Source organism: Psittacula echo (genome assembly GCF_963264785.1).
Source record: "Psittacula echo genome assembly, chromosome: 21".
Classification (NCBI taxonomy): Eukaryota; Metazoa; Chordata; class Aves; order Psittaciformes; family Psittacidae; genus Psittacula; species Psittacula echo.
In genome coordinates this window covers 2,860,991-2,877,775 of record NC_137757.1, presented here as the reverse complement: position 1 = coordinate 2,877,775, position 16,785 = coordinate 2,860,991, and the positions used below count along the sequence as shown (strand labels likewise).

At 51.7% G+C, this 16,785-nt stretch overlaps 2 protein-coding genes across 7 annotated transcripts; one reads left to right on the top strand and one right to left on the bottom strand.

The window, feature by feature from the left end:
- Window positions 1–155: 155 nt before the first annotated feature.
- On the bottom strand, window positions 156–7,533 carry BSDC1 (BSD domain containing 1). 3 transcript variants are annotated; one of them, XM_080632300.1, is made up of 11 exons: window positions 7,490–7,533; window positions 7,269–7,329; window positions 6,589–6,705; window positions 5,411–5,581; window positions 5,236–5,290; window positions 4,819–4,934; window positions 4,437–4,505; window positions 4,180–4,261; window positions 3,468–4,010; window positions 2,368–2,471; window positions 156–1,975 (listed from the first exon to the last, which is right to left on the bottom strand). In XM_080632300.1, exons 1-11 carry the CDS (start codon window positions 7,498–7,500, stop codon window positions 1,943–1,945), a joined length of 1,362 nt encoding a protein of 453 aa, XP_080488426.1. In that variant the 5' UTR covers window positions 7,501–7,533; the 3' UTR covers window positions 156–1,942. The 3 variants fall into 3 exon arrangements, with proteins under 3 accessions (XP_080488426.1, XP_080488425.1, XP_080488427.1); XM_080632299.1 differs by lacking the exon at window positions 7,490–7,533 and having other exon boundaries at window positions 7,269–7,404; XM_080632301.1 differs by lacking the exons at window positions 6,589–6,705; window positions 7,269–7,329; window positions 7,490–7,533 and having other exon boundaries at window positions 4,180–4,346; window positions 5,411–5,571.
- Window positions 7,534–7,582: 49 nt separating this feature from the next.
- Window positions 7,583–15,518, top strand: ZBTB8B (zinc finger and BTB domain containing 8B). 4 transcript variants are annotated; one of them, XM_080632245.1, is made up of 4 exons: window positions 7,583–7,628; window positions 7,782–8,330; window positions 11,228–11,406; window positions 12,497–15,518. In XM_080632245.1, the coding sequence occupies exons 2-4, from the start codon at window positions 7,793–7,795 to the stop codon at window positions 12,812–12,814; spliced, it is 1,035 nt and encodes a 344-aa protein (XP_080488371.1). In that variant the 5' UTR covers window positions 7,583–7,628; window positions 7,782–7,792; the 3' UTR covers window positions 12,815–15,518. The 4 variants fall into 4 exon arrangements, 3 of the variants coding, with proteins under 3 accessions (XP_080488371.1, XP_080488369.1, XP_080488370.1); XM_080632243.1 differs by having other exon boundaries at window positions 7,782–8,744; XR_013958240.1 differs by lacking the exon at window positions 12,497–15,518 and having other exon boundaries at window positions 7,782–8,926; window positions 11,228–11,339.
- The last annotated feature ends 1,267 nt before the right edge of the window (window positions 15,519–16,785 follow it).

The window sequence follows — 16,785 nt, the reverse complement described above, 5'->3', positions numbered from 1 at the left end:
CATTGGATGGGTTCAATCCAAGCTCTCTACAGGGTGGGAGGAAAGGGAGGTTTAAAGCAGTGACCCACAGACCCTCCTGGACCTATCTCGTCCCCATCCCAACCTCATCCCGTTCCCATCCCGAAGGCAAAGGAAACTCTCAGCACAGACAGAGACTCTGTAGAATTCCTTTAATTGCTGTTAACTGCAAAAGGTTCGGAGAAAGTCATCGTTACAAAACTACCAGCTGTTAGAATTGATCCTGGCTCTCACCCCAGCTAGAAAAGGCTCAGGGAGAGGTGGGATACTTGAGAACAGAGAATATTGCACAGACAACCCAATGGTTAATTGGACTAAAGAAGAGCAAACCAGAAGTGACACAGAGGAGAGCACAGCATACTCGGAGCTCTGCTGCCGGGCAGGGATGCAGCCACCACTCACATCAAACCCGGGGAGCAGAGGCTTGAGCCTGCACTCACTGCAGGCACCCACCCATGGCCAGTTTTCCTGCTACAGCTACACTTGGGGCCAGGCACCAGAGGCTCTGCCAGCCCACGTGGCTCAGCTCCAGCCCTCCAAGGTTCTGCAGGACAAACGTGCTCTCACGTAAATGCCCAAAGGCACCGCTGCCACCGATGCAATCCTTCGGGCAGCTGCGCTTGAGAATCAATCCTAAAGGGGAGAAAAAAACCCCAAACCAACCCCAAACCACCAACTCTTCCAAGTGTACCTGGGTTAGCGCTACCCTAAACCAGCAGGAAACCCACAGCTCCAACCAAGCAGCCCTGGAAGGGGCAGAAGAACAAAGGCAGCATGTATAAAACCACCCCCCAAAGGGCAGGGGCAGCAGCAAGGGCCCCATCCCTATAGGATAACTGTGTATTAGCATCATCCACTGAGGAGCATCTCAGGACATGAGAAGGGAACTGCCCCAGAAAGAGAGGCTGTGGGTCAGAGAGAAGCACTGCAAGTGGTCACAGAGGGCTTGAGTGAAGGAACCTGAGTGAGCACAGCAAAGCTTGAGACCCTGGTGGGACACGAGGGGAGCCGCAGGAGTGGACCTCAGCCCACAGGTACCACCATCCCAGAGGGCCAGGCTGAGGCTGCGCACCCCAAACTTGGCACCACAGGGAAGGGTTCTGCTCCCAGGGCAGCCCAAATCGCTGCCTGCCAGAGGGGCTCAAGTTAAGAGCAAGCCACAAGTAGTTTGCTTGAGGAATTTAACTCGAAAGACACAAATGCCAGGAGAGGAAGGCAGTGCAGGGGGAAGCAGCAAGGCCTTGGCTCTTTGAGGAGCTGCTGCTCCCGCAGCAGGAAACAAGAGTTCCCGTTAGAAAAAGCTTCCAAGACAAAAAGCCAGGCAGAAGCTGAGGGTTTGGAGGGGAGTTTGGCTCCTTCCAGCATGGCCCAGCTCCAGGAAAAGCCACAAACCCACTGCCTTTCTTTGCAGCAACAAGTGAGAGCAGAAGGGGCTGAGCCTGCGGCACCTCCGGCCGTGCAGCGCTTGTGCAGGGAATGGTCTCCAGGGCTGGTCTGGAGCAGCACAGAGCACAAGGGAGCAGGCACAGCTTGCATCCAAGAGCCTTTGAGCTGCTGGGCTGCAGCTGACGTGCACACACACACAAGCAAGCACCCTGCCAGGGACCCGAGCACACGGGACCCCTCACTGCATCACATCTGCCCCGACCCAGGGCAGCCAGTTTGGCATGGCCAGTCTCTAGGACCTACTGAGAAGATGGGCTCCTAGCAGCTAAGTGTACAAGTGAACTCTTGCTTCCTCCTCCTCCTCATCCAGGTCTGAAGGGGTCACCAGAGTTGCCCACAGGATTTAGCAGGAATGAAACTCCTCCAGCCTGGAAATGCAATCCCCAGCACAGTCACACACAAAGGAACAGCCGGTCCGTGATTTAATTCACAGTCGATGGTGGAAATGAGCCTGTGACACACACTGGAAGCAGTTGCTTTATTCCCAGTCTTCCCACTCTTCATCTTCCAGCTGCAAACAAAAGAACATCCCCCAGTGTTTGTAACTCAAAAGCCATCTATCAACAGCTCCTCCTGCCCCAGGCGCCTGAGTCAGCACAAGGCCTGACATACCCTCATGCTCCCACACCCTCTCAAGAGGGATTCTCTTGCTCTGCTCCCCTTAGGGAACTTGCACACTCATCCCTCTTTAAGCACAACCAGGCAGCCACTCTCTGCTTCAGCTAACACCCGTGATTCCCACAGCAGCATCCCAAGCTAAGCCTGTGTCCTCAAGGAGCACCTCATGCCTTCCAGAAGGCTCCTGTGAGCTGCCCTATGCAGGCAGTAGCTCACAGGCAGAGCAGCAGCAGCCACATCCCTCTGGATGCAACCTTATTTGAGTGAGCACCTCCCTGGACTCACCTCCCCAGCCATTTCCACCTTCGACAGTGCCAGCTGCACCTCTTCTTCAGTCATGTCCAAATCAAAGTCCTTTTCCCAGTCCTCACTGATGTCCGTACTGGAGCCTGGAACCACAAACATCACGATGGAGCTGTTAGAGCTGCACGTGCTCTCCAGATGCTCTGGCCAAAGCACACAGTGCCCAAGCAGCCCCACAAAGCCCTGGCTTTCATTGAGGCTCAGATCTCCTGCAGCCTAAGAGGAGAGAAAGCCCAGGAGCAGGCTGTCAGCTCACTAACAGAGATGGGGTGGACTGAGCTGTACTTGCCTCGCAGCAAAGCGCTGGTCCAGAACAACTGGGAGAGGTGAACAGTGAAACCTGTTCTCCTCTGGCCTGGGAGAACTGGGATGTGTCACGTTTCAGGCACACAGAAAATACATCAGATAAGGAATGACAGGGACTGTCACAGTCCCCAGTAGAAAGAACAACCTCCTGAGGCAGAGGAGCAGCAGGGACACTCCTCAGGCTGACACTCAGAGGGAAGGAACCACCACATTCCCTTTCCAGACCCCGGCCTCAGCACCCAGGGACCAAAGCCCTGCTCTGTCCAGCCAACAGACTTTGGATTTCTTGTCTACCTTCATTCCCCTCACAGACTCAGCTCATGAACCTGGCCACTGTGCTGCATCTCGGGCTGCTTCCAGTGGCTTTGTAATCCTACAACCCCCATAACCATTGTCCTGGGAGCCCTGCAGCAGGCTCTGCTGAAAGCAGAATCCTCTGCAAGGAAAGGGTTGCGAATGGTGTCAGCCAGAGGCTGGAGGCGCCTCCCCTACTGTAGGGAGCTCAGGACAGAGCCAACTGTGGCACCAGCCCAGCCGTCTGCCTGGAGCAGATTGTCACTATCTGATGTGACCAGCCTGACCCTGCCCAGTAGCAGCAGGATTTCCTTCCACTTTAGTTCTGGCCATGAGGGGACTCTTTGGATCTACCCTTCCTGAGCAACTTTGGCAAAATCCCTTTCCTCCTCCCTATCATCATAAAAATCAGAGCCCTTTCCCCAAAAGCTGCCACCCCCAGCAGCAGGTTTCAGGCCCTGTGCTGGCCCTCACGTACACACCTTTCTTGCCATTGTTGGAGGGAGTGGATTTCCCACTATCCGAGTTCAGCTCGAAGACTCGTAGATCGGATGGTCCTTCCTCTTTCAGAGTCTCTGTCCTGGCCTGGGCTTTGCTCTCCACCTCTTTGAGCTCGGTAGCAGCCGGTTGCTCTGAGGATGCTGCTGATTCCCGCGTAGGTGCAGAACGATGAGCAGGGTCTGGGGGCTTTGGCAGGGAGCTCTGCTCTTCTGAGGTGGCCTCCACCAGCTCCTGGGAGAGGTCTCCGGCCCCAGCTGGTTGTACAGCTCCAGTCTGTAGCTGCGCAGCAGGCACAGAGGCAGGGTTTGCAATCTGAGTCACAAGGGAGACGCTCTCACTGCTCTCAGAGGGGCTCCCCTCTGCTGGGGCCGGCTCCGGAGGGAGGACGGCCCAGCTTTCCTCTGAGGGTCCCTTGTGAACAGTGGGGTGCCTTCCCTCCGGGGTTGCAGGGGCACACTCTTTCTCTGCTGCTTCTGGCAATGTGACGTTTGCACAAGGCAGGGGTGACATCCCCAAGAACTCCTCTGTAGGAAGGCAGAAGAGAAGTGAGAGATGTTTCAGCAGGTGACATGCAGCGGGGTGGCTGCAGTGGGGCTGGGAGATGAATGTGGGGGAGTGAGGAGGAGCCACCACCCTCTCTAACTGCTCAGGTCTGCACCAGCCCTCCCGCAGACCCCCAACCACCTGACCCACCTTCATCCTCTTCCCAGCTCGGCTCCTCTCGGTGAATGCTCTGCTCCGCTCGCTGCTTCAGAGCCTCCCTCCGGGCTTCATCCTGCAGGGATTCAGTGTCAGCAGCTCCCGTCTCAGCCCTTCCTTCCCCATCGGCAACAAGGGCACAGTCACAGCAGCCCAGACCCCTGCTCCTCCAGGAAAAGCATCTCTGGTCTGCATCAGAGAGCACCTTGGCTGGAGGACCCACCCCTGGGGGACACCCACACCCCCCATACCTGCTCCAGGCGATGCACTTTGTAGAAGTAGCGTTGCCAGAATTCAGAGTGGGAAACGGCTGCAGGGACCTGGGAATGACACAAGAAATGGGATGAGTCACTTCAGAGGGAGGGCCGAGCTCCTCTCTCTTCCCCATCCTTACAGCCAGCCTTTAACCTGTGCAAGGCACCTGTGTTTTCAGGGGCACAGGCTTGGGAGATGCTCCAACACACTGGATGCCTACAGAGGAACTTCGGTTCCAGGCCCGTGACAAATGAGAAGGGAAGAAGAATCCTAATCTCCATGGGCCACTGCAGTCTTTTCTACCACCAGTTCCAGTGCCCAGCAGCTCAGGGCTTCCCTGCACCATAACCCAAGTGAGAAGCCAAGCAAAGCCCGTACCATTTTGGTGTAGAGAGCCCGGATGGAAGGGCTGGTTGCCAGCAGCTCTGCGATCTCCCCTTTTTTCTCCTCCAGGTTAAACTGAGAGAGCCAGGCCTCAAGGAGCTCAGCAGGGCCTGGAAAGGGCAAGCACAAAGATACCAGACCTTGGCACAAACAGGGAAGGAACAGCTTTGGGAAGTTTCACTGGGAAGATGCCACAGACCAGACCAGATGGAGTGAGCAAGGGAAAAAGGAGGAGGGAAATGTGGGTCTTTGAGCCCATTCGGTCATGGGTCCTGTGCCAGCAAGAGGCCATGCAGTGACCCAGCAAACTTTCAGTCTAAGCTAGTCCCCAATGCAGCAGACACATCTGCTCTCCATAAGCAGTGTTCCCTGTCAAGGCACTGAGAAAGGCTCTGAGCAGCCCTGTCATACCGTCAGGTTCATTGCAGTAGGTGGCTGGGTCTGACTGGAGGCTGTAGAGGCGAGCCTGGAGGAGAAGAGGCACAGGGCAGAGCTGTCAGCAATGCTGGGGTGGTAGATGAGCCCCCCGAGGACAAGGGTTGGGACTCCACATCCCAGAGGGAAGCTCCAGGAATAGGGCACTCACCTTGGCACTGTCATAGGGCTCGGTGGTGCCCGAGGGGGTTGCCATCAATGTTATGACATCGCAGTCAATGGTCTTATCCGGTGAGGGAGCAAATGTGTTCGAGATGACACCCAGGAAGTCAGAGATCCCCTTCCTCACCTTTTCAGTTGCACCTGAGGAAACTTCTGTCCTCTTGAAAAGAAAAGGCAGCACAGGGTAAGTATAAAGAATCACAGAATGGTTTGGGTTGGAAAGGACCTTAAAATCATCCAGTTCCAACCCCCTGCCATGAGCAGGGATACCTCACACTAGACCATGTCACCCAAAGCTCTGTCCAGCCTGGCCTTGAACACTGCCAGGGATGAGGCAGCCACAGCTTCTCTGGGCACCCTGGGCCAGCGCCTCAGCACCCTCACAGGGAAGGGCTTCTTCCTTATCTTCAACCTGAACTTCCCTTGTTTCAGTTTGAACCCATCACCCCTTGTCCTATCCCTACAGTCCCTGATGAAGAGCCCCTCTCAGCATCCTTGTTTCCCCCTTCAGACACTGGAAGCTGCTCTGAGGTCTCCAAGCAGCTTCTCTTCTCCAGACTCAACAGCCCCAGTGCTCTCAGCCTGGCTCCACATGGGAGGTGCTCCAGCCCCTCACCATCCTCATAACAGTGCCTGCAGCAGCGGGCCAAACCTTGCTCTTTCCTGGGTAGGTTCCTTTAAGGCAGGAGGGTGTTCCTCCTGTCAAAAAACTGCTAACAAGGTGACTTGTGGCCAGGGCTGGGCTAGAAGGTTGTGGAGGGAGCAGGCAGGCCTTGAAAGAGGTTTGTGGGCAACCAAGCCTGGGGTTTGCAGGAAGGATCAGCCAGGTTTGGGGAGTGGTTTGTCACTGTGGTGGCTGTGCAGGGCTAACACCAGCAGCTTGTGTGGAAGTCTGCTGCTGTGCTAGTGATGCTGCCACTATCTTGCTTACGTGGTGTACAAAAGGATGGAAAGCACAGGGAACCTTCCTCCACTCATCTCCAGATGTTCCTCACCACTACAGTAAGGAACCTACACAGTGCTCAGCACCAAACCTGCACCGGGGAGAACATCTGAAACTTGAAGCTCATGGTTATATGGTAGGATTTGCTCGGAGGACTGAGACATCCTACTGCCCCCCACTTTGCTTTCTGCAACAGGAATCCCAGCTCTTACACCCCTACTCACTGCCAGCTTGTCCTTGACCACGCTGGCTGTAGCAGCGATCGTGCAGGCTGTGTCATGCTGCACTACTTGAGTGAACTCAGCCAAGTCCCGCTTCATGAACTCCAAAGCTTCCGTGGACTGCAAGAAGACAACAGACAGAGAGTGTAATCCTTCTGCGCTCCAATAAAGCCACGGTTGCTCTGGGAACACCAGTCATGTCACAGAGACTGAAGTGCCTTTAGCCCAACACGTGCAATAGGTAAGACTGCAATAACCTGAATAACAACAGGAACCTGCATGTCCAACACATGATGGAGGAGGATTAAATTAAGAATGCAAAAAGACACGTTAGGAAGAGCTTTGATCCGAGTTCTGCATATAATTAACATAAGCACTGCTGTCCCAAGCAGGAAATCATATAATCCCAGACTGGTTTGTGTTGGAAGGGAGCTTAAAGCTCCTCCAGCTCCAACCCCTGCCACGGGCAGGGACCCCTTCCACTAGAGCAGCTTGCTCCAAGTCCCTGTGTCCAACCTGGCCTTGAACACTGCCAGGGACGGGGCATTGCAAAGCAGCACCGCGAGCACCTGCTCGGGTGGTGAGTTCCACCCCCCCACAGCCCCGCGCTGCTGCGGCCCCGGCCGGCCCCCGCGGCTCCCCCGTCCCTCCGACCCGGTGCAGGGGGTCCCGCCGCCTCCTACCTTCTCCTTGACGGCCTGGTAGCTCTGCTGCAGCCAGCTCCGCCACCAGCCCGCGTCCTCCCTGCGGGGGACACGCGTGTGAGGCAGAGCCTGGGCCGCACACCCGGACCCCGGCCCAGCCCCGCTCCGCTCCATCCCCCCCGGTACCCCAGTTCCGTCCCCTCCTGCTCCGTTCTCCACCGCCCCCCGGCCCGGTCCCGGCCCGGCACCGCCGCTCTCACCCCTCCGCCATCTTGGCGGCGTGACGTCACCAATATTTACCGACCCCTCACTGGGCCGCGGCTCTCATTACGTCACTTCCCCTTCCTGCTCCTCCTCCGCGGAGGGCGGACCCGGTACGGCGGCCGGGCGGGAGCGGCGGTGAGCGGGGACCGGGATTGGGGCCGGGGTCTTCGCGGTGGTGGCTGTGGCTGGGGGGAGGTAGCGCGGCCCCTGCGGCCCGCAGCGGTTGTGGGTCCCGGGGTCCTTCTCCTTCCCCCCTCCACTGACGGGGCGTTGCCGTTGTCCCCGCAGCGGCGGGAGCCATGGAGATGCAGTCGTACTACGCGAAGCTGCTGGGGGAGCTGAACGAGCAGCGCAAGAGGGACTTCTTCTGCGACTGCAGCATTATCGTGGAGGGGAGGATCTTCAAAGCGCACAAGAACATCCTGTTCGCCAACAGCGGGTACTTCCGAGCGCTCCTCATCCACTACATCCAGGACAGCGGGAGGCACAGCACCGCCTCGCTGGACATTGTCACCTCCGAGGCCTTCTCCATCATCCTGGATTTCCTTTACTCCGGGAAGCTGGATCTCTGTGGGGAAAACGTTATCGAGGTGATGTCTGCAGCCAGCTACTTGCAGATGACCGACGTGGTCAACTTTTGCAAGACCTACATCCGCTCCTCACTGGATATCTGCCGGAAAATAGAGAGGGAAGCGGCTTTCTATCAGGCTGATAGTGGGAGCACCGGGTCTGCCAGAGAGGGCACGTCATTCAGCTCCAAGAGCCAGTGCTCTGCCTCTGTGTCCTCCCTGCAGGAGAAGGAAGGGATTTCGGATTGCCAGCAGGACCCTCCCTGCGGTGAGTGCAGTGGTTGCCATCCCCTGGAGCTTGTGGTCCGGGACCCCGTCAGCAGTGACTCCCCGGACGATGTCAACTCTTCACTGCCCAAAGGGGTGGAACCCAAAGTGGAGTTTGACTCGGATGAGGTGGAGGTCGAGGTGGAAGCGGGTGAGCGGCTGCCGCAGTATCCGACCCCGCTGTCCCTGGAGCAGATGGAAGAGGGGCTGCACAGCGGGCAGGCCATGGACTTGGCCTGCAATAACTATCACATGAAACAATTCCTCGAGGCCCTGTTGCGCAACAGCTCGGCTCAGAGAAAGGAGGACGTGGTCCATCACTTTGTCCGGGGCTTTGAGGGTAGGCCAGAGGATGCAGGGGTGGCAGTGAGCTCCATGATGGACATTCACAGCGACTGGTATGGTGAGGACACAGGTGAGAGGACTCAGGGGGTGCAGTCCATAGGTCGGAGGAGGAGATCACCAAGTGTGCGACTTCCTTTGTTACTCTCATTCTTGTGCAGGAATATATTGCTGAATATTATGCCATAGCAAAATAAACTATTGTTCTGGACTCCCAAAGAGCTGTACTCCTTTATTCAGTGCAGCACTTGGCAGGTAAGTATTTCTGATGGCTCTTCCAGCCTCTTTGAGGCAGATGCTGGAGTTTGGTGTTGGTGGTAATGCTTTAATAAACGATCTCAGTTGGGACCTGATTGAAAGGATTGTGAAAAAGACTCTTCCTCTTGTAGCATTAGTGCTATAAAGAGCGATCGGGAAGATGAGTTGAGCTGCCACAAGAGGGTTCTGCTGCAGAACTGACAGAGCAGAAGTAGCTCATTCCACCGAAGCTCTTGCCAGCACATCAGCTGCTGGTGCTTTGAACTTCAAAAGGACAGAAATTGGGTTTATACAACACTGAGTGGTGCCCAGGAATTCTTCTCAGAGCACTGAAAGCTTTAAACTCTGTGGTATTGCAGAGAGACAACACTTAATTTTTACCTCAAGAGGCAGATTGGCTTTTCAACTGGGCTCCGGAGGTTCCACTGCCTCCCGAGTCCCATGGGATGGCTCACACTGGCAGGAATATCTCCCAGCAGCAGTGGCAGAGAGCTGGAGAAGAGGAAGATCAGGTCCAGACGAGTTTCTCCTGAAATGGACAATAAGGATTTGGGCATTTTAGTTGCTTACAAAGATGGAGGCAGCTCTGACAGGCACTGCAAGTGTCGTCACTGGTCAGGATGTGACAGATGCAGGAGTGGGTTGGGCACCAGGCAGGAAACCTTTCCCTGAGCATTCTACTCTTAGATAGCAAGTACACTCATATCACTTCCAACTCAAGTGTGCATTTGTGATCTTAAAGCAAATAAACCCAGTATATTCTCTTTCTGCTTTAAAAGAAGGAATCTGATAACATCACAAGACACTGAAGGACAAAGGTTGCCAGGACAGAGCCCTGTCACCACATTGTGCCTCTGGGGGGGGATGTGTAGCAAGGCAAGAGCATCTCCCACACAGAATTCAGTTACTTTTTTTCTCTCTTTAAGTCTTCAGACCATTAATGACTCACTAAAAGGGTGGTGCTTCTAGGATTTGATAGAATCAGGTGGTGTGAGCTTGGAAATGGAGTGGTAGATGTGCTTTAAACAGGCGTGAGGAAGCCCTCAAGCATGCCTTAGGTCTGTTTCTGTGCTAAAACCAAGCATTGAGGATGTTTAGTGGGATGGGAGTGTCTGTCCTCAGCGTTCAGTGCTCCTGCTGTCTTAGCATTTTCAGAGGACACCAGGAATGAGAAATACAAAGTTGAAGATGAGATGAATACCAGTGACTTTCATGTGTCCACATCCATTCCTGGTTTCCTTCACCATGGAGGGAGGGGCAACAGGCATCTTGGAAGAGTCTGGAGCAAGGCAGGAGTGGGAACTGGGTTTCTTGTTTGCTAAACAGAGCTTTAACCACCCAGCAGGGATTAGCAACACCTTGTGAAGGTCCCGGGTCAGGTGAGATGAGTTTCACTCACCCGTTAATACATTTAGACACTCCTTTTGGGGTTCTTTGAGACTGGGTTGGACAAACCTCAGTGCAAGGAACGTTCCACAGCCTGGCGTAACTGACATAGCTCAAGGCTCGATACACAAACCCTTCCCTGGGTGAGTACCTGAAACAGGGAAAACTGATCTTGTAGTGTAACATCCCAACCTTCATGCTGGAGGGGAAGCTTATGCTCGGGCTGCTGCAAAACTCTGCAATACCCATGGTTATGGAAAATGTGATCTTCGATTTTAGTCCTCTTTTTCTGCCTGATTTCATAAGTTACGTATTACTTCTGTTTGTAGAGTTTAATTTCTGGAGAAGTAAAATAATCCTCAGTAAATGTATTGGAGCCCTTTGTTGTGTTACTACCAGTAGAAAGGCTGAAGTGACTGGCAGTAGAAACAAGCATTCCTGTTTCCAGGTGGGCTCCCCACACCTCAGTTTAGGCATTTCATAAAAGCACATGGACATATTGTGCTACTACTACGTGTAATTTGTGGGTTTAGGATTTAATGCTGCTTAATGCTAATGGTATCTTAAGAAATGGGAGACTTTGACAGTGGAGATGGTGCAGAAACCCCACTGCACTAAAGGCAAATGTTTAGTACTTAATTAAAGGCTTCTTAAAAGCAAATGAACATGTTGAGAGCCAACTCCCTCAGAGCAGCAGCTGTGTAAGTACAGGCAGGCTGAGCTTTCAGGGATGCCGTCGCCTGCAGCTGTGTTAATGTCTTCTGGAACTGCACAACCTGCAGCAATCCCAGGTAAGGGAAATGTGGAGGGACAGGACAGGGTGGTTGTCTTGACTCAGGTTTGCAGCGGGGAGGACAAGGAGCTGCCACTGGAAATGCGCCTCACCTAATGCAGTGTGTTTCTTCCCCCAAGGTGACGTGTTAGTGGTGCCCATCAAGCTTCACAAGTGCCCGTTCTGCCCCTACACAGCTAAGCAGAAGGGAATCCTGAAGCGGCACATCCGCTCCCACACGGGTGAGCGGCCCTACCCCTGTGAGACCTGCGGGAAGCGCTTCACGCGCCAGGAGCACCTCCGGAGTCACGCTTTAAGTGTAAGTTGGAAGGATTCTGTCTCTCCAGGAGCTTTGGCAAGTTTCCTGATCTCCCAAAATGTGGTGGTCAAAGTGGTTGTTGCTGATGGGAGATCAACTTGTCTAGGCATAAGTAATAATAGTAATAATGTGTAGTACAAGGTCCTGCCCCTGGTTCCGCGCAGTCCCAGGCACAGCTACAGGTTGGGTGGAGAAGTGATTCAGAGTAGCCTGAGGAGAAGGATTTGGGAGTGTTGATTGATTTGAAACTGAACATGACCCAGCTTCAGTGTAGGCTCACAGCCCAGAAACCAGCCATGGCCTGGGCTGCGTCAAAAGGAGCATCACCAGCAGGCCAAAGGAGGTGATCCTGCCCCTCTGCTCTCCTCTCATGAGACCTCACTTGTAGCACTGTGTGCAATTCTGGTGTCCGCACATAAGGACATTGAGCTGTTGGAGTAAGTCCAGAGGAGGCAACAAGGATGATCAAGGGCTGGAGCACCTCCCATGTGAAGACAGGCTGAGAACATTGGGGCTGTTTAGCCTGGAGAAGAGAAGCTGCGTGGAGACCTCAGAGCAGCTTCCAGTGTCTGAATGGGGCTACAAGGATGCTGGAGATGGAATCTTCCTCAGGGACTGTAGCGGTAGAACAAGGGGTGATGGGTTCAAACTGAAACTTGGGAAGTTCAGGTTGGAGATAAGGAAGAAATTCTTCCCTGAGAGGGTGCTGAGGCGCTGGCACAGGGTGCCCAAAGAAGTGGTAAATGCTCCATCCCTGACAGTGTTCAGACACAGGTTGGACAGAACCTTGGGTGACATGGTCTAGTGTGAGGTGTCTCTGCCCATGGCAGAGGGTTGGAACTGAAGATCTTAAGGTCCTTTCCAATCAAAACCATTCTGTGATTCTAAGTTTAAGCCATTGATAGTTGAGTTGTTAGTACTTGTGTAGCTCCAAGTATGGGGCTACTTGGGATTTGTGTAGTCCCAACTGTGATGGGATCACCTGCCCTTTAGCTGAAGCAGAGGTGTTTTTCTGGTGCAAAGCAGAACCCCAGAAGGAGCTAAAGGAGGCAGATGGCCTTTTTAAACAGTGTTTTCATTTTAACTTCAGGTGCATCGATCAAACAAGCCAATCATCTGCAAAGGCTGCAGGAGAACCTTCACGAGTAGCCTGTCGCAAGGGTTGCGGCGCTTTGGCTTGTGCGACAGCTGTACCTGTGTGACCACCACCCACGAGGACTCGATGCCCATCAACCTCAGCCTAATGGAGCAGTCGTCAGAAGGCCAAGAGAAGGGTGATGCCGATAACGACTGGCCTATATATGTGGAGTCTGGAGAGGAAAACGATCCAGCTGATGATGAGGATGCTGATGGTGATGACAAGCAGGAGATCCACAGGAGCTTGTCAGACCGAGAAACACTTATGTAGCAGTGAGAGGAGAGTGGGAGTGTTTGAAGTGTCTCTGTGACAGTGGTCGGTCTGTGACACAAAACTGAGTGTTTGCCCAGTTAGTGAGACTGTGCTGGTTTTTTTTATTCCATTTTTTAATAGAAAAGTGGGGAGAATTGGAATTTTTAATACTTTTCAGTGCTGTGCACCAGAAATCTGTGAAGAATCTGCTGTCTGGGGTTCATAGAGGTTGTACTTGAGCCATCTCCAGTGGTGTCTCTGCCTCCTAGTCTTGATTTTATGGGTGGAACATCTCTGTGTGTTTTGATAACAGATCTCTTCAAATAATGCTGTCACGGTCCTTAATCCCTGATCTGAAAGGGGCCCCATCTCCTCTCTGAAGATCACATTAAAAGAAGTGTGTTTTCCACCCATCATCTTGGACCTTTTCTAAGCTAAGTTGCGATCCTTTTGTAGTAGGACAGTATTGTCTAAATTGTAAAGGTTAAGGGGTTATTTAGAGTGGATTTGACCTGGAAACCAGGGCAGACACCCAGGAGAACAAAACTGTGCTGCTGCTGAGAGCATAGGCAGTAAGAGTAAATACATTTCATCTGACCTTAACTTTGCAGGTGTTTAGAAAAGAAGCTTCTCCTTCTCAATTGTTTTTACTGCAGCTTCCTCTCTGAAGAGCTCAGACGCCAGAGCTTCAGATGTGTGTCTGATGTCGTTTAGACTTTGGTAGTCTTGGCTTAAGCACACGTTATGGTGTTGTGTGTCCTGGTCTCTGCATTTAGACTCAGTGAACTGCCCAGTTCTCTTCAGCTTTTCATGGTAGAAGTGGAAAGCTGTCAGTCAGGTCCTATGGGAATTGTGGTGGTGGCAGATGAAGGAGCCACATTCACCACTGGTGTAGCTGAGGAGTAGTTAAATATAAATGTCTGAGCTACGTGTATAAAAGAGCTCTGACAACCCTTTTTGAAGCTCTTGGGTAGAAAACCTCAGTTTTTTACTAGTCTCTTTGTATGCAAATCCTTTTCTTTCTCTTTTACTCTATTCTCTTTCAGTCTTTGATGATCCTTCTCATGGTTTATGTTATTGTGTGAATTTATCCAAGTATTTGTGTTGTTCTGTTGTTTTTTACAAAAACCTCTGGTGTGGACCTCCTGCTTCTTTGCTGGGATGGATAAAGGTTGGTTTTCAAAGGAGGTGAGATCTTTTTTACCTTTCCAGTAGCAAACTGATAGAAGCTATCCAAGATCAAGCTGGGAAGCTTTAGAAGAAAGCACTCCACCACCAGAAAGCCTGTTTGCTTATGGATAACCTCCTGTTTCCTAACAAAGAGGCAAAACTGAAATATACTGTGAAATAAGACTGTTAATGCTTCTTTACTGTGGTGTTCATAAGTGATTCCGTGAACAGGCAAGTTGTAGGAGTCTTTCTGGCTGGAGTAAGTGCTAGATCAGAAGCCTGTGGCTGACTAAGAGTGAGCAGTTCTCCCCACTTAACAAGGCAGTGAGTGCTTCCTCAGGTTTTAGGGTGAAGACTTTACACGTGCCAAACGCTAGACAGAACCCAAAACCCGAAGAGCCCCCTGATTTAACTAGTTGGATTCTTTTTGCCCATCTTGTGCTTTTATTTGACATACTGAAAATGAACAATTCAGCTTCTCTGTCTGCTCCATCCTGCAGTGATGTTGTAGTTTGCTCAAGGGCAGTGATTCTGGTCTCACAAATGCAGCTGAGAATTCATTGCCAGATGGGGTAGGGTGAGGAGAGAAGAAACAAGCTGCTTTTGAAACAGTCACTTTCCTGGTGATTCCTGAAAACAGCAGAAGGGAACAAGACTTACTTTGAAAGGGTCTGGTCTTGAGTGCCGCCCTCGCAAGCTGATCCTGGCATCACAGGTTGTAATTTCAGTTGCATGAGCTTTCAGTAGCCCCTATTCCAGGTCATCTGTAGATCTGAGTTTGTAACAGCTGAACAGTGTCCTACTGACACAAATCATCACAGAAAAATCACTGGGACATCATCTTTAAAACTTGAGGGCTCTATACCCCTATTTTAGTCATCTAAATCAAGACCATCAAATGCCAGCTCATGTAGATGCCAAAGTTGGAGCCCAGCCTCTAGTCTTGGGTCCTTGGGGGTTTTGAATATCTGAGCAAAACAAGGGGCTGTAAATCCTGGTGGCACATTGCAAACCCCCCTGCAGCTGACCAGGGCTTTGGGGTACTACTAGATCTTTGTTGAGTCCATCCAGCATCAGAGGGTATTTTGGGGGTTATCAGCTTAAGGGTGAACTTCTGCATGTGAGAACTCCTGGAAAAGAGGCACAGCTTATCTGTGCTGGGAGACAAACTTGCTAATGGAAGTGGGTAAGAATGTAAATAGGGATCCAAACTGGTATTTAGTGGCCAGGCATCCCCGTTTCTGTTCATTCTAGCATGAAAGTGCCACCTCATTGTAAATATTGGTAGAAGCCACTAGACCTGGACTATTGGGCAAGCGTGGTTCTGGCTGGTGCAGTATAAACTGTTGGGAGATTCAGCTCCTCCCATGGCTGACTCTGGAAGTGAAGACACTCAGAGTAGGGAAAACAAACCTCTTGTGAAAGTCTGTGTTGTAAGAGCTGCAGGAAGAGACCTTCAGCCCTTTTACTTGAGCTTTCCTTGGTCTTAGAGATTGTTCTTGTGTGTCTTGTGCGTAGAGAATGGCGCTGTGCTGAGGTGTGTGTACCACGGGGAAGGGGTGCGGGTGGGGGGTTCACGTGCCGGGCTGAAGGTGACCACCACAATGGTGTTTCCTGTTGAACTGTCATGTGCTGCTTTGTTTTCAGTGGAGTCCTTCAGCCTTTGTACTTAGGGTGTAGTTTAGCCGCATTCTTGTGACCGGGTGTTCGTGTAAAGCTGTTTGCTGTGCTTTCCACTTAGGTTTTTGAATGTTTTTCCTCCAGTCTTTCACTGTAGATGCAACCTCCACAAGCTTTGAGAAGAGGATGTGGCTGGTTTACAATATTCATATGGTGCTTGACGAAGAATCAAAAATAATGGGGTTAGGGAAGTTATTTCTAATATAATCTTTTTCTCAAAGGGTTTTAAAGGCCCTGCAGTTTTGGTAGCTTCAAGTCTTGGCTCGGCCTCCCTGACTTTGTTTGGGATTATGTGTTTGAATGGACTTCTGCACATAATTGCACTGTATTTCATGAAAGGGATACATGCTGCACTGGTATTTGTGGTGCATTAAACATCTCGGTGCAAGACCTTGTATATCTTCCAAATGTGGTCGTTGAATTTCCTGCTGTTTTGTAAGGCAGTTTCATAACTGAGGTCCTTTGGTCTAGATGAAATGAGGAGTTCTTAGAAACCAACCCTTATTTGTAGAAGTGACACAACTATTCTGTGGATCTTGGAGCTTTTTGATTGTCTAGAAAATAAAACTCTCCATGAGGGTTGCTTTGATTTATTATTTTACCATTCAAAAGTTGCCTGAGCAAACCTGGGAGTGTCTGGAATAAGGCTCCAGTTGGAATTCTGGGGATGAGAAATGAATATATCCATTTCTGGTGACTGCGAGCAAGATGTTGAGTGTTGGTAGGAAAGGATGAAAAGGAAGCTGCCAACTTGCAAACCAGCTTTGGGGACGGGGGTGGGTTAAAATATCTTTTATAGTAAGAGCCCTGGTTCCCTCAGCAGTTGTTGTAGGTTTATATTCACCTGCACTTGTCAAACTCTTTAAAGCTTTTACTTTTTCATGTTGGGTGAGCAAAAGCCACCCAAGTGGGCAGCAGCCACTGGTCCTGGCTGGAAGAAAACCCAGTCATAGACCTACAATAAAATGGGTGCAGGAGGGGGAGCAGCCTCCCCAGTATTCTGTCTAGATCATTTGAAATTATATTGGCTATTTCACAACCTATGGTATTTAAAACCTGGGTGTACCTGTTGATTGGGAATGTCCTGAATCGAAGAAAACCAGAATAACCCCTTCTTCGTTTCCACTGGTTTCATTCAA

What these genes read in the sequence shown, in the direction of transcription:
- ZBTB8B (XM_080632243.1), top strand. Translation starts at nt 7,793, where the DNA reads ATGGAGATGCAGTCGTACTACGCGAAGCTGCTGGGGGAGCTGAACGAG. An exon ending in CTGGTATGGTGAGGACACAG is followed by an intron (nt 8,745 to 11,227) that starts GTGAGAGGACTC and finishes TCTTCCCCCAAG; the next exon opens with GTGACGTGTTAGTGGTGCCC. An exon ending in TCCGGAGTCACGCTTTAAGT is followed by an intron (nt 11,407 to 12,496) that starts GTAAGTTGGAAG and finishes TTTTAACTTCAG; the next exon opens with GTGCATCGATCAAACAAGCC.
- BSDC1 (XM_080632299.1), bottom strand. Translation starts at nt 7,403, where the DNA reads ATGGAGCGGAGCGGGGCTGGGCCGGGGTCCGGGTGTGCGGCCCAGGCT. An exon ending in AGCCCTATGACAGTGCCAAG is followed by an intron (nt 5,291 to 5,410) that starts GTGAGTGCCCTA and finishes CTTCTCCTCCAG; the next exon opens with GCTCGCCTCTACAGCCTCCA. An exon ending in AAGTGCATCGCCTGGAGCAG is followed by an intron (nt 4,262 to 4,436) that starts GTATGGGGGGTG and finishes GAATCCCTGCAG; the next exon opens with GATGAAGCCCGGAGGGAGGC.